Raw genomic sequence first — 12,266 nt, forward strand, 5'->3', positions numbered from 1 at the left:
ATAAGTTTGATTGTAAGTGCCACGATAGACGAAGGATAACGGAGATAAGATAAGTCTTTAAGACGACTTACGTAACAAATGTGTACGTCCTGTGCGCGCACTGCGCAACGTTGTCGAGCACCCGCAAAGTATACCAGTTCCGGTTTCTCCTTCTTTCCTAGCTTTCCGTACCAGCTCTTGGTCTCCATTTTTTTCAGTCTCTTAGCTTAAACATGGGGAACGTGAGTTATCTTCAGTTCATAGGAATGGGTGATTCTAGCCCACTAACAAGCCACCAGGGCGCCAAAGCTGCACAAAAGCGTGAACGCAATGCTGCAAAAAGCTCAGACAAAGGTCCTACAAGTAGGACCAAGGTTAACGAAGCGGCAAAGAACATTGTTTGCCAGACTTGCAGACAGACCTTCGTAAGTTTTTGCTCATAGATTCTGTCTATATCACTCTAATCGATTCCATCTCAGCTGCTAACTACCCGTGCACCAGCGTAAGTGTCTGCCTTTCATAAAATGAGAATATGGGAGAAGCGATTTGTACTGATAATGTACATGCAGACTAGAGGAGCACGCCCAGAACAAGCACACGAAAACATTAGCAGAGTGTTTCCCGAACTTTACCAAGTAGGATCCGTCCGATACATGTTTGTCTAATGTGTTGGGATGGATAGTCGTGCACCAATGCATTACGTTGTAGAACAAGTCGAAGCTCTGAAGAAAAGAGTAAGCGAGGTGAGAAAAAGTCTGGGTAGGCGACCGACTCACATCATAACCATCCATGAATGTCCCTCGTGCAGTCATTCTCATAGCGAGAAGCTCGATGACCCCGTGGCCTGTGCACTCGCTCCTGCGCTCTGCATCTTTTCTCCGACCTTCTTGTTAACTTCGAAGAACTTTGCCACACATCTATCAATGCAGACACTCTCGCCCTTGTTGAGGTCTCCTTCGGCATAGCGAGGACTAATGCACTTGGAGTGACATGAACTACATCGCACATTAAATAAGTCAAGGCCACAGGAATTGCAGAAAAAAACACAGACGAAACGATGCGGTTAAAGACGTCTGAAACCATGTCAATTCTAAGGCCTGAGAGTCAGCTGCAACGGCCGGGTGAAATGGGAGCCAACGCACTCGTTTATGGCCATTTCAACGCGCTCATGGTTGACACCACCAGCTGGTGATGGACCACCACGTCCAAGGAAAGACATATTATAAAAAACGAGAAAGCAAAGTGAAATCGAAAGCAATAATTTTGGAGGAAGTTCAAAAGCAAGTCGCGAAGATGTAAGGAGCAAAATATGAGGATTGACCACGTGGTTCAAGGACGCGTCCAAGAAAGGCAGTGAAGAAAAATGTGCCAGTGAGGCATATCAGAGCCTTGAAGAATCAAGTCTATCCCTTCGCTGAGGCTCGCGCCATGTCAAGACCTGTCGCTGTGCACCGTTGTAGGTTCGTTGACTATACACCTTCGCCGATCACAGCTCTCGCGTTTCCTCCGCTACCACTACCATCTCTCAAAGGTAAGAAACGGGAAAGGGATCAAAAAGAGAAGTTTGGGGCACTTGGTGTTGGCCATGCCAATGGCAACATCGACCTTCTCGAATGGACTGCCGAAGAGGGAGAGATTCAGGCATCCCAAGCTTGGCAAGTGCGCAAGGTGAGCGCTGTGCGTCGTCAATTGACACAATAATTGAAGTTGCATTTAGACTCTACCTGGCCCATGTCCATCAAAAGTAGATTCACTAGCTTTTACTCTACGCTATCCGGATATATTTCCATCGGACACCATACCGTCGTGCTCTGATCTCCGCCTTTTTAGCTCAGGTGGTGGGTCTGAATTGCTGGAATGGGACATATCTCGCAGCTGTGTTCGGGTACGATGCTCTGACTTCGTATAGTCTACACCAGACTCATTTTGAACTATAGAGAACTATTAGCTCCCAGGGAGGTGCCATCTGGAGTATTGCAGCCAACCCTGCCTCGACCCTACTGGCGCTTGGCTGCGAAGACGGGTCTGTTCGCTTGCTGTCCCTAGTCGCGGATACTCTGCAGCATCACAGGAGATTCGATCGCATAAAAAGTCGTATACTGAGCATTGCTTGGGGTCCGCCAACACCTCGACCGCCAAAACAGCGGACGGCGAAGAAAAGTGACAATGGGACTGATAGCGACGAAGACAGCGATGACGATGAAGACGAGTGGACCGACACATGGCTCGTCACGGGTGGCTCGGATAGCAGCTTGCGGAAATGGGATGTCGCGACTGGCAGATCGACTGACCGTATGGGGACGGACAAGATGAAAGGCGAACGGACGCTTGTCTGGACAGTGGGCGTACTTGCGTGAGTACACGCGCAAAATACCTCAATATGCCGACCTAACCAATTTGATACAGCGATGGGACCATCGTGTCTGGGGATTCTTTAGGTACAGTGAAGTTCTGGGACTCCATGAGCTGCACGCAAACCTGCAGCTATCCGGCGCACGGAGCTGACGTGCTTTGCCTTGCAATTGGTCCCGTAAGTCGTCCGATACGATATTGTTATGTGACTAAATTCGCCGGATTCCAGGAAGGCACATCTGTATTCAGCTCTGGCGTTGACCAAAAAATTGTGCAGTTCTCATATGTTCCCACCGCTGAAGAAACCTCATCTTCCGTAACGAGTTCTGCCCCAGCACGATGGATTCAGTCTGGCTCACGTCGTGTACACTCACATGACGTCCGGTGTCTCGCAGTCTGGCCACCTTACATCCCCATACCCCCCTCTTACAAGCGGAAGCCTTCTGCAAATGCGACATACATCGCACCGGTCCTAGCTTCTGGAGGACTGGACATGTCTATTGCCCTCACTCCTGCGCTGCCAGCTAGCATGACTTCATCTTCCGTTGCCCCTCGTATTGTCAACCCCCTCACAACAAGAGTCACCACGACTTTCGAGGATTCATATTATCGTCGCATCGCGTACACCGCATCAATATGTGTTTCTCGCAAAGCCCGCCTTGTGGCAAGCATGCATGAGACAGGCGTCAATATATGGCGAGTTCTTGGCATTCCAGACTCGGATGTGATCGTGGATGGCGTTGATCCATCGACTGATCCTGAAACACGGACTTCTTGGGAGAAAGTACTCGAGATGGACCTCAACGTGCGCACGAACCTCATCGCCACCGCGTTGTCCGATGATGGGCGTTGGCTTGTCGTATCTGACTTGTACGAGGCAAAGCTTTTCGAGCTCAGCTTCAATGTGAGCGATACAGAAATCGACCTTGTAGATTTTGCCTGACTTCTCTTGTTTCAGCCCGCTGGCCTCCTCAAACCGAGCCGGGTGCGGACATTCACGTCAATATTGGAGAATCGAATCACCGCCCAAAGCTCTCAGAACCCTGTCTCAACCGGTGGATCGTCGTTTACATTCACCCCAGACTCCTCGAAGTTGATCATGGCCTCTGCAATAACGTCGCTTATCCTCGTTATCGATCTCAGCTCGGAAGCGCCCACCGTACTTCGGACATTCAACCAACATTGCAACGCTGGGTCGATAACAAGCGGTAGAGTAGTGCGAGGGACTAACAAACGGACCTCAGATGAGGACGAGCAGTCGGTTGGTGGTATCGATTCCATCGCTATCATGAAGATGGCAGTGAGCCCCGACGGCCAGTGGTTGGCCACGTCCGACGACTTCTGCCGAATATTCATCTTCAACCTCGATTCCATACAAGTGAGTTTAATGTATCGCCGAGATGTAATACAGAACTGATTTGTGCTAGCACCACACTACTTTGCCGTCACTTCCTCTTCCCCCGAGCGTCCTGGTTTTCCTCCCCGACAATCCGCAAATCCTCCTCGCCGTTCTTCCCAACAACACAATCCACATCTTCCACGTAGAACATGGTGAAGTGCCATCATGGGGACGGGAGTTCAACTCTCGTCTTCCAAAGCAGTTCCTGAGCGCCGCAGACCCAGTCATCGGGGTCGCATTCGAACCCCTTCCTTCTCCATCCGATGACGAAATGACGGGTATCGTTGCGCCTCTGTCGGCCAAGCCCAAAGAGGCTATCTTCTGGGGGTCCTCGTGGCTTTGCAAGCTCGAATTGGACTGGGAGGGCAAGTACACCGGCCAGTCACGGAAACGCCGCAGGCAGACCGGCCCGGTCGCAGTAGGAGAGATGGCCAGTGAAAGGAAGTTGCGGATGGTGACAAATTATCGTCCCATCTTGGCACTCGATTTCCTTGGGCCTGGGGAGCTGGTGCTGGTGGAACGGCCGCTGGTAGATGTGCTATCAAAATTGCCCCCTGCATTCTTCAAGCCGAAATATGGGCAGACTTAAAATACAGTACATCTGGCGATGCTTGTACCCCAAAATTTACCCTAAGCGGAATATGCTACAATGTACAATGGATAACATTGAGTCAGATATAAAACATGGTAAAATGAGATAGATCTATGAGCTACAACCAAATCGTGAATGTGATATTACCCGAGGTTTACCGATGACCAGATTGAAGAATATTTTATGAAAGAGAAATGATCGTCTAACGGACTGTTCCTTGTAGTGCTGCCTCTCTATCTTGCCTTTCGTCCTCCCTGTAAAGTTAGCGTTACCAATCGAACCATCGGACGTGTATACAAGGGTGGCTACTCACTTGGCATTCAATATGGACAAGTACAACGTCCAGAAGACACCACAGGCGGACTGGAAAGGTATTCTATACGGCAGCGGCATATATCGGAAATTAATCATCTGCGAGAAACTAAGTTCACCGTCGACGAACAATTAAGCGTCCTTGGACTTACTTGTGCTACAGGCCAAACCTTCCAGTTGGTGAGAAGAGCGGGAGCAAACATATCAGTATATTTTTCGTGGATTTGCCTGGGACTTCGCCATTCCATCACACCCATGGAGCCTATAAACATCACGAGCTGGAATACGTATGAGCTCATGTTTAAGGTGGCAATCAAGAATATTATTACCCCAATCGGTGCCCTAGCGACCAAGGCGTCAGTCTGCAATCGTATCAAATATTTGAAGGAAGGTCTCACATTATTAGCTGGTCGGCAGCCACACGTTTTGAAAGAGCTCTGAAGCTAACGCGGGGTTGACTTCTCCGCGCTCGAAGAGGGAATCGTCGTTCTAGGAATAAATTCCATCTCCCGAGTAGAGGGCCTCGCAGGCAGATGGTTCAAGGTTTACTCCGATAATCAAGTGCATGGGACTTACTCATGCCGCTTCCAAGACAAAAGAAACGCAGAGTGCGTGCGGGATCCCAACCAGGTCTGGGCTCGTGATCTTTCACGAGCTAGGGGTCGGATGAGTTGCAGAGAATGACATTAAAAAAGGGTGTACTTACAACATTTTGCGAAATCTGGGCAACGATGTCGCCGAGAGCATTCAAGGTTCCACCAGTGACAGCGAGAGTGTAATTCGGGTGAGTGTGGTATGCATGCTGATAGGCACGGGCGATAGTGAGAGTGGCCATACGAGAAGATAGGAGGGATGAACGAAAACTTGGATGGTAGTGGTTATGAGACAAGCTCTAAGTGAGGTCTATGATGGTGCTTTCTCCACTCATTTTTGTTCACTTAAAGATTGACAACAGTCACTCCAAGTTGTGACGCAATTCAAATAGAGTTCCAGAAATTTCCCTTTTCTTGACAGACGACGGGTGGCTGTGACACCTTCTAGGCTCAGAAATCAAACCACGTGACCTAGACGCGTCTGTAAGCCACTTGTTTATTTTGGTCAACCACCCGCGCAGACCCATAAATACCCGCCGTATACATTCCATCTCGCTATTCCCCTCTTGACCGCCAACCTCCACCACCTCTTCCCGCTCATCTTCTTGCCTTCTACCCGCCGTCAACCAACAATCATGCATTTCTACAGTGCCATCCTCGCTCTCACCGCTCTCACTGCTGGCGTTAGAGCCCTACCACCTCGCAGAATCACACCGCGCAATGCAATCGGTAATGTCATGACCGGCGCAGGCGGTTCAGCACCTGCGGGGTCGGTCATTGGCACTGGTGCGACCACAAACTGCACAGGCCCCCTAAGCTTGTTCGGGTGTCACGGTCTTGATATCATAAACATCGGATCAAGTAAGTAAGGCGCTCACCCTGGTACCCTGCTATCTGACCCACTATCTAGACAACGCCGGATCAGGAGGGGTGGCAAGTTCAGGTTCAGCAGCCGTTCAAAGGGTTGGGTCAAAAAAGTTTGGATCATCAAAATTCAAGGGCGTGCCCATCGGGAACGTGACCACCGGAACGGGAGGATCAGCACCAGGTGGCTCGGTTAACGGCGTCCCCGGCGGTCTCATCAATATCGGCTCAAGTAAGCTCTACAATGTCTTGGCCAGCGGCACTGAGAACTGATTGTTGCTTTACAGATAATGCAGGAAACGGCGGGACGGGAACGAGTGGAGACGTAGTGTGAGCGGTGGAAAGGAGGAAGGAAGCCTTCACAACCTAGATGCACAACCTAGACCCACGAAGCATAGACGGCATGCACACGGACTACTCATTTGTACTATATCACACTGCACTATCCTCACATTGAAACAGACACCTGGGTGACTGGGCGATGCAAGCATACGATTGGTGTCGCCGTCTTGTACAGCACGTAAATAAGAATCCCGCCGGGACTACAAGAGCCTCAGGTGGCCTGTCACCTGGTTAATGAGATCTATGGGCGCTGCGAAGAATCTCAGTATGGACGACCATGACAAGCGAATTGACCTACCTGGACCAATACCTAGAACAGTGCGGGAACCTGCCGCGATCTGTGTACGACCACTACATCGAGAGAAAGGGTCAGCAAACAGGTATGGTGATGTATGGTCGAAAGGAATGCTCACGCATCCAGTATTGATCGAGCGCAGAGATTGAGACTCTTGGCAACTGCTTCGAGTTCAAGGAGCTCGTCCTCTGACGAGCATTTCAGTGCAATTTTAGCTTGACTAGGTTGCAGCGGTCAATGAGTGAAGGACAAGCGAGTCTTCCTCCACATACCCGATCCTCTCCCAATGTTGCACGAGCTATAGACATTTCAATGACTGGGTTGAAAAAATAAGCATTTGGAGCGTACCGCAGGGTTTGTCCTCGATAATGCCTTGTAGCATGCTAATGTTGCGTGTCTGAAAGTCGTCGTGCCATTCAATATAGTTTATCACCTGTCACAGCGTGAGCACTCACCCACACCTAAACAATCAATCTCAAGTGACCTGGGCACAGCGAATGGCACTTACTGTGCAGCTATTTTTCCAGAGGTCATTTTGAGATCCGTTCGCACGACTAAGACCTTTCGAGGTCGAAGTCAGCATGTGAAGTCAGCAAGTGGACAGTCGAATGGATGCCAGCCCATACCAATTTGCAAGGTTGCATGAAGCCTGCCTTGACCGCGCCGAGATCTCCATCTGCAAGCGCGTCATCCTCTTCGTCACTGTCCACCACTGGTTCGGCCTTGGGTGGCTCTATATTCTTCGGCTCTGACGGTGGCTCAGTAGGTGCGACAATAGGTGCAGCGTCCTGGGTGCCTAATCGTGATCCAAGGTAGTAGCCAAGCCCTAGGGCAGCTCCTGCGACCACCACATGTGATAGTGCTATAATGATGTGTTTGTAGTATAAGTCATGATGTTCTATTGTCTTGTGTTCTATGCATAATTTACTTGCCTGACGGAGACATTGGTATGAGAGTGGTCGGAGTTTGCCGAGAGTAGCTTTTTCGAAATCTTTGATCGAGTGCACATAACGCTTCGTCGCTTGTAATTGCAGGCTGGTCTCTTCCCGGGTTTTTTTATATCTAACACATTTATTGTGCTCAAAATATACTCACTGATATCAGCGAATCACAGCCATGGCAGGGGACTCTACCGTTTCATCTGCGGACGCACAGCAAGATGTCTCTGACCGCGAACCGTTCTCGTCACTTGAGCTCTCAGAGCCAACAAACAAAGCCCTCGCAGATATGGGCTTTACCACAATGACCCCCGTACAAGCCAAAGCTATACCCCCTCTCCTCGCAGGCAAAGATGTCCTAGGCGCTGCACGTACAGGATCAGGAAAGACGCTTGCATTCCTCATACCTGCGGTCGAGCTCCTGCATCGGATGAAGTTCAAACCTAGAAATGGTGCATTTTGCGTTCACTTCATCTTGTGAGGCAGCTGAATGATTGTTTTTGTCAGGTACTGGAATTATCATCGTTTCTCCCACACGAGAACTAGCGCTGCAGATATTCGGGGTTGCAAAAGATCTCATGGCACATCATTCGCAGACCTTTGGTATTGTTATCGGTGGTGCAAATAGGAGGGCCGAGGCGGAGAAGTTGGAGAAAGGTGTTAATTTGATTGTTGCGACTCCTGGTCGGCTGCTCGATCACCTCGAGGTATGTCTTCAAAACCTTACATACATCATATTGATGCATTAACTTTGTCTCGGTAGAACACAAAAGGATTTGTTTTCCGAAATCTTAAAGCCTTGGTGATAGATGAGGCAGATCGAATACTGGAGATCGGTTTCGAGGAGGAAATGAAGAAGATAATAAAAATCCTTCCAAATGGTTCGGTCTTTTTACATCCCTACCCCTTTGCAAGGAACTAAATTGCAGCATAGATGAGCGACAGTCCATGCTCTTCTCGGCTACTCAAACTACAAAAGTACAAGACCTCGCGCGAATATCTCTTCGTCCGGGGCCTCTGCACGTCGATGTCGACAAAGAAGAGGCGACAAGCACTGTCTCAACACTTTCACAAGGATATGTTGTTTGCTCCTCTGACCGCCGCTTCCTCCTTCTCTTCACCTTCCTCAAAAAGAACCTCAAGAAGAAAGTCATCGTGTTCTTCTCGAGCTGCAATTCCGTGAAATACCACGGCGAGCTGCTAAATTACATCGATGTGCCTGTGCTCGATTTGCATGTATGCTCCTGATCCGCCCATATTCTCGTGTTATAAGTTGACGCGATGCATCACAGGGCAAGCAAAAACAACAAAAACGGACAAACACATTTTTCGAGTTCATAAATGCCGAGTCTGGAATTTTACTATGCACAGACGTCGCAGCCCGCGGTCTCGATATCCCACGGGTAGACTGGATCATCCAATTTGATCCTCCAGACGACCCTCGGGACTACATTCACCGTGTGGGTCGAACGGCGCGCGCTGGCAAGGTCGGGAAGAGCTTGATGTTCCTGCTAGAAAGCGAACTTGGCTTCCTACGGTACCTCAAGGAAGCAAAGGTTCCGCTGAATGAATTCACGTTCCCCGCAGACCGGATCGCGAATGTGCAGAGTCAGGTAGGCGCTCATAGGCTCTACGATATGAATGAATTGATCACGTCTGTGTATAGCTGGAGAAGCTTCTACAAAAGAACTACTTTTTGCACCAGTCGGCAAGAGATGGTTTCCGGTCGTATCTGCAAGCATATGCATCGTATTCGCTGAAGAAGATATTTGACATTAATGCGCTGGACCTTGCAAAGGTTGGAAAGGCGTTTGGGTTCGCTGTCCCCCCGCGCGTGAATGTCAATATCGGTGGTGGGAAGCCTGCTATTGGTGACAAGCGGCGGAGAAATGAGGTGGATGGGGATGACGAGGAGTGGGAGGATATGCCACTTGGTGGCGGTGCAGAAAGTGGAGAGGAGGCTATGGAAGAGGAGGAGTCCCAGCGGAGCAAACCGCGGAGAAAGGAGAAAGAAAGGCGGGTCGAGACTTTGGGCAAGAAAGCAGTAGATAAGGAGATGTATCGGAAAGGGAAGGAACGGAAGAGAGCGAAGGCGTCTGGGCAGCAATGGAGCGGGTAACACTGTGATGCGATTATGTCTACTACTGGCTGTTTGTTGCATTGGCGTAATATTTTACATCAGGATTCAGCAGCGCAGTTGCTGCGGGACCGGACATGGGAGCACCCATAAGCGCCCATATTTTGTAAGGGTGTACGTGTGCGCCTGCCCTAAATTGAACACCAGGCAGAAGCCTGACATCTCTGGCCACACATCAGCTGCCAGCTCAAAATTTCTTCTTTAACCACTTCACTCACTCAGTGATCTACCTCAAGTATAATGGCAACTACGCAGGTCAGTCTTCTCATTTCACTAAAAACTGTGTATTATTGTTCTGACGAGCCCGGCTTGTCACACTTTGCTTCCGTTGTCTCATTCCCCATCGAAACACAATAGCACTATCTCTGGGCGGGTGGACACTTCTTGCTCCTTCTCTCAGGATTCCGTTACTTTTTAGCATGGATCATGTTCAAGAGCGTCTCCTCGTGGTGGTACAAGGGTGCGCAGCTCACTGCTCAACCTTCCAAAGGCTCGTTCTCACAGACCCCTTTGCGATGCTTACAGCTAGCTTCCTTGGCGCCCTAATGTCCTATTTCATTGTTTGCCAGTGAGTACTTTCTGCGTGTCAGTCAACGTGGAGATCGCGTGTTGATGTGGATGTTGCGTGTTCAGGAAGGCGCTTGGGGTGAGTTTATGACGTAACGCATGTATTGCGTGTGTTTCTGAGGCATGGTTGTAGACTCCCCAGCCGAACATGGCGTATGTTAGACGGGCCCTCGCAGACGAGGTGGGTTATCCTATTTACCCCTTTTGATCTCTTGAAGATGACCGGTGGATGCAGAACGTGCAATACTTTTTGTTGGCTATCTTCTGGTGGACTTCCAGGCCGGTCACCAGTGCGTTATACCATTGGAGTTGGCACAAGTACTAATGAAGCGCAGTTGCATTGTTCCCTTACTTCGTGTTCTCCCTTTTCCATGCGCTGACATTCACTCGTACGACGTTGATGCCTCAATTCTTGCCTCCTGGCGCACCTCTCGCTGCTGGAGGAGCACCCCAGCCTCATCCCTTGGCGAAGAAGCTCCACCTTTGGGTCAAAGGTATATTCTAAGTTTTTGCAGTTGACATTTGTGAGTGACACGTCACACACACAGCTAATTACGACACTGCGATGCGCATCGTGGCCATCACCGAGCTCGTCATCTTCGCGCGCGTTCTCTTCGGCGCACTTCTGTTCCGTAACTCGCTCATGATGCCTCTGGTCTATGCCAACTTCCTTCATCAGCGCTACTTCCACTCGCAATTCACGCGTGATGCCATTACGCTTGCCGATAAGCGTATCACGGATCTCTCGAGGAACCCGTCAGTCCCACCTGCGGTGGGTCAAGTGTGGATGCGCGTGCGCGAGCTGGTTGTTAGGTGGGGCGGCAGTGCCGTCGTTGAGCCTGCTGCTGGTGCGAGGAGGGATTAAGGATGCGGACGTGGACGTGGATGTGAAATGTTGGGTTTTTGGGAAGGAACATGTGATAGCTCGCCTAGACATTTCCCATTTACCGCACATATGCAATGGCTCTATCATCTTTTTTTTGCACTAACGTATAATGATAGATTATTATTGCTCCAAGGATGTGATTTTTGGCCTGGCTCCGATGACGTCGATGACCACTTGCGTTCTGATCCACTCCACCAAACACAAAATGGTACACGGCGATCTCATTGTAACTTGACCATCACGAGCTACTTATGGCAACGATTATTGCTGCATTGACGAACTTTGGGCAGTCCTTGGCTGCTATCGGGCTGTCGTTGTTGTATTCTGTGCTAGCTGTGTTTCAAGCCGTCTTCGCGCTTGTTCAAAGCACGGTAGAGAGTATACTGAAGCTAGGACAGAGCATCACTACTCTGGTACTGGAGTTATTCCAGGGAGTGTTTGGGTTCGTTTTTGGTGGGTCACGATCCCTTTCAGTGACGTTCTCAGCCTGCAACTGATACACTTGCCAGCAAACTTCGCTGCAATTTTGGTGATTGGTGGAGTGTACTACTTGTACACGCTCAGACAGCAGGGAAGGGGGTTAGAGGTGTTGCAGAAGAAGAAGAAGAAGTTATGAAAGTCATAGGGCGCGTCGGTGATTGAAGAGTCCCTGGACATAAACGACTGCACTGCCACACTCGCCGGGTCGTACATGCCAATTTGTTCACGTTGAACGTTTCGACGGTGGCCAGTGATCACGAGCTATGAGAAGTTCTGGCATTCCCGAGCTGCTATATATTGGACTGGAGTCATTACTGTATTCTGTGTGTTAGATGTGTTTCAAGCTGTCTTCGCGCTTGTTCGAAATTTGATTGAGAGTATATTGAAGCTGGGGAGGAGTGTCACTACTTCGATACTGGAGCTATCCCAGGGAGTCGTTGAGTTCGCTGTTGGAGTCGTTAGGCTCGTTAGTGGGTCATGCTCTGTCACGATCTGAGCGCGCGACCGAGGTATTTTTGCCAGAAAACGAC

The 12,266-nt window shown here is 49.8% G+C and overlaps 9 protein-coding genes across 9 annotated transcripts; 6 read left to right on the top strand and 3 right to left on the bottom strand.

Annotated features, from left to right (window-relative positions):
• Positions 1-72: 72 nt before the first annotated feature.
• DEU56DRAFT_877446 (At2g23090 like protein) lies at positions 73-618 on the top strand (the record flags this gene model as incomplete). The annotated part of the gene is made up of 4 exons (XM_041356028.1): positions 73-221; positions 279-404; positions 459-481; positions 549-618. Exons 1-4 carry the CDS (start codon positions 213-215, stop codon positions 616-618), a joined length of 228 nt encoding a protein of 75 aa, XP_041214218.1. The 5' UTR covers positions 73-212.
• On the bottom strand, positions 382-1,315 carry DEU56DRAFT_769070 (Tim10/DDP family zinc finger-domain-containing protein). Its single transcript, XM_041351281.1, has 4 exons — positions 1,122-1,315; positions 1,031-1,069; positions 756-974; positions 382-701 (listed from the first exon to the last, which is right to left on the bottom strand). The coding sequence occupies exons 1-3, from the start codon at positions 1,196-1,198 to the stop codon at positions 794-796; spliced, it is 297 nt and encodes a 98-aa protein (XP_041214219.1). The 5' UTR covers positions 1,199-1,315; the 3' UTR covers positions 382-701; positions 756-793.
• On the top strand, positions 1,316-4,395 carry DEU56DRAFT_877451 (WD40 repeat-like protein). The gene is made up of 7 exons (XM_041356030.1): positions 1,316-1,647; positions 1,697-1,864; positions 1,917-2,332; positions 2,386-2,509; positions 2,561-3,235; positions 3,290-3,709; positions 3,759-4,395. Exons 1-7 carry the CDS (start codon positions 1,408-1,410, stop codon positions 4,317-4,319), a joined length of 2,604 nt encoding a protein of 867 aa, XP_041214220.1. The 5' UTR covers positions 1,316-1,407; the 3' UTR covers positions 4,320-4,395.
• DEU56DRAFT_769080 (uncharacterized protein) lies at positions 4,396-5,603 on the bottom strand. Its single transcript, XM_041351282.1, has 7 exons — positions 5,341-5,603; positions 5,211-5,289; positions 5,033-5,156; positions 4,964-4,976; positions 4,787-4,912; positions 4,636-4,733; positions 4,396-4,576 (listed from the first exon to the last, which is right to left on the bottom strand). Exons 1-7 carry the CDS (start codon positions 5,467-5,469, stop codon positions 4,525-4,527), a joined length of 621 nt encoding a protein of 206 aa, XP_041214221.1. The 5' UTR covers positions 5,470-5,603; the 3' UTR covers positions 4,396-4,524.
• A 1-nt stretch (position 5,604) lies between these two features.
• Positions 5,605-6,559, top strand: DEU56DRAFT_769083 (Shs13 protein). The gene is made up of 3 exons (XM_041351283.1): positions 5,605-6,088; positions 6,138-6,323; positions 6,379-6,559. Exons 1-3 carry the CDS (start codon positions 5,863-5,865, stop codon positions 6,423-6,425), a joined length of 459 nt encoding a protein of 152 aa, XP_041214222.1. The 5' UTR covers positions 5,605-5,862; the 3' UTR covers positions 6,426-6,559.
• Positions 6,560-7,698, bottom strand: DEU56DRAFT_877457 (peptidyl-tRNA hydrolase PTH2-domain-containing protein). Its single transcript, XM_041356031.1, has 8 exons — positions 7,661-7,698; positions 7,355-7,590; positions 7,237-7,289; positions 7,077-7,125; positions 7,001-7,026; positions 6,847-6,948; positions 6,732-6,784; positions 6,560-6,683 (listed from the first exon to the last, which is right to left on the bottom strand). Exons 1-8 carry the CDS (start codon positions 7,671-7,673, stop codon positions 6,634-6,636), a joined length of 582 nt encoding a protein of 193 aa, XP_041214223.1. The 5' UTR covers positions 7,674-7,698; the 3' UTR covers positions 6,560-6,633.
• Positions 7,687-10,006, top strand: DEU56DRAFT_367455 (P-loop containing nucleoside triphosphate hydrolase protein). The gene is made up of 6 exons (XM_041345891.1): positions 7,687-8,118; positions 8,174-8,373; positions 8,430-8,547; positions 8,601-8,902; positions 8,959-9,279; positions 9,333-10,006. The coding sequence occupies exons 1-6, from the start codon at positions 7,845-7,847 to the stop codon at positions 9,783-9,785; spliced, it is 1,668 nt and encodes a 555-aa protein (XP_041214224.1). The 5' UTR covers positions 7,687-7,844; the 3' UTR covers positions 9,786-10,006.
• DEU56DRAFT_367535 (uncharacterized protein) lies at positions 9,913-11,371 on the top strand. The gene is made up of 8 exons (XM_041345892.1): positions 9,913-10,058; positions 10,161-10,263; positions 10,329-10,371; positions 10,437-10,449; positions 10,504-10,551; positions 10,606-10,660; positions 10,706-10,864; positions 10,919-11,371. The coding sequence occupies exons 1-8, from the start codon at positions 10,044-10,046 to the stop codon at positions 11,233-11,235; spliced, it is 753 nt and encodes a 250-aa protein (XP_041214225.1). The 5' UTR covers positions 9,913-10,043; the 3' UTR covers positions 11,236-11,371.
• Positions 11,278-11,974, top strand: DEU56DRAFT_367402 (uncharacterized protein). The gene is made up of 2 exons (XM_041345890.1): positions 11,278-11,709; positions 11,766-11,974. The coding sequence occupies exons 1-2, from the start codon at positions 11,508-11,510 to the stop codon at positions 11,870-11,872; spliced, it is 309 nt and encodes a 102-aa protein (XP_041214226.1). The 5' UTR covers positions 11,278-11,507; the 3' UTR covers positions 11,873-11,974.
• The last annotated feature ends 292 nt before the right edge of the window (positions 11,975-12,266 follow it).

The sequence above is a fragment of the Suillus clintonianus genome (assembly GCF_016758775.1).
Source record: "Suillus clintonianus strain FC179 chromosome Unknown DEU56scaffold_4, whole genome shotgun sequence".
Taxonomy (NCBI): Eukaryota; Fungi; Basidiomycota; class Agaricomycetes; order Boletales; family Suillaceae; genus Suillus; species Suillus clintonianus.

Coding starts and splice junctions, on each gene's coding strand:
- DEU56DRAFT_769070 (XM_041351281.1), bottom strand. CDS start 1,198: ATGTCTTTCCTTGGACGTGGTGGTCCATCACCAGCTGGTGGTGTCAAC. Junction 1,070..1,121: donor GTTGAAATGGCCATAAACGA/GTGCGTTGGCTC, acceptor CTCAGGCCTTAG/AATTGACATGGTTTCAGACG. Junction 975..1,030: donor GTCTTTAACCGCATCGTTTC/GTCTGTGTTTTT, acceptor TGTGCGATGTAG/TTCATGTCACTCCAAGTGCA.
- DEU56DRAFT_877451 (XM_041356030.1), top strand. CDS start 1,408: ATGTCAAGACCTGTCGCTGTGCACCGTTGTAGGTTCGTTGACTATACA. Junction 2,510..2,560: donor TTTGCCTTGCAATTGGTCCC/GTAAGTCGTCCG, acceptor GCCGGATTCCAG/GAAGGCACATCTGTATTCAG. Junction 3,710..3,758: donor TCAACCTCGATTCCATACAA/GTGAGTTTAATG, acceptor GATTTGTGCTAG/CACCACACTACTTTGCCGTC.
- DEU56DRAFT_769080 (XM_041351282.1), bottom strand. CDS start 5,469: ATGGCCACTCTCACTATCGCCCGTGCCTATCAGCATGCATACCACACT. Junction 5,157..5,210: donor TTGTCTTGGAAGCGGCATGA/GTAAGTCCCATG, acceptor TCTGCCTGCGAG/GCCCTCTACTCGGGAGATGG. Junction 4,734..4,786: donor AGGTTTGGCCTGTAGCACAA/GTAAGTCCAAGG, acceptor AGTTTCTCGCAG/ATGATTAATTTCCGATATAT.
- DEU56DRAFT_769083 (XM_041351283.1), top strand. CDS start 5,863: ATGCATTTCTACAGTGCCATCCTCGCTCTCACCGCTCTCACTGCTGGC. Junction 6,089..6,137: donor TATCATAAACATCGGATCAA/GTAAGTAAGGCG, acceptor CCCACTATCTAG/ACAACGCCGGATCAGGAGGG. Junction 6,324..6,378: donor TCTCATCAATATCGGCTCAA/GTAAGCTCTACA, acceptor GTTGCTTTACAG/ATAATGCAGGAAACGGCGGG.
- DEU56DRAFT_877457 (XM_041356031.1), bottom strand. Junction 7,126..7,236: donor TCTGGAAAAATAGCTGCACA/GTAAGTGCCATT, acceptor GACGACTTTCAG/ACACGCAACATTAGCATGCT. Junction 6,785..6,846: donor GCTCGATCAATACTGGATGC/GTGAGCATTCCT, acceptor CTCTCGATGTAG/TGGTCGTACACAGATCGCGG.
- DEU56DRAFT_367455 (XM_041345891.1), top strand. CDS start 7,845: ATGGCAGGGGACTCTACCGTTTCATCTGCGGACGCACAGCAAGATGTC. Junction 8,119..8,173: donor GAAGTTCAAACCTAGAAATG/GTGCATTTTGCG, acceptor TGTTTTTGTCAG/GTACTGGAATTATCATCGTT. Junction 8,903..8,958: donor TGCCTGTGCTCGATTTGCAT/GTATGCTCCTGA, acceptor GATGCATCACAG/GGCAAGCAAAAACAACAAAA.
- DEU56DRAFT_367535 (XM_041345892.1), top strand. Junction 10,264..10,328: donor CTCCTCGTGGTGGTACAAGG/GTGCGCAGCTCA, acceptor CGATGCTTACAG/CTAGCTTCCTTGGCGCCCTA. Junction 10,865..10,918: donor GCTCCACCTTTGGGTCAAAG/GTATATTCTAAG, acceptor TCACACACACAG/CTAATTACGACACTGCGATG.
- DEU56DRAFT_367402 (XM_041345890.1), top strand. CDS start 11,508: ATGGCAACGATTATTGCTGCATTGACGAACTTTGGGCAGTCCTTGGCT. Junction 11,710..11,765: donor AGTGTTTGGGTTCGTTTTTG/GTGGGTCACGAT, acceptor TACACTTGCCAG/CAAACTTCGCTGCAATTTTG.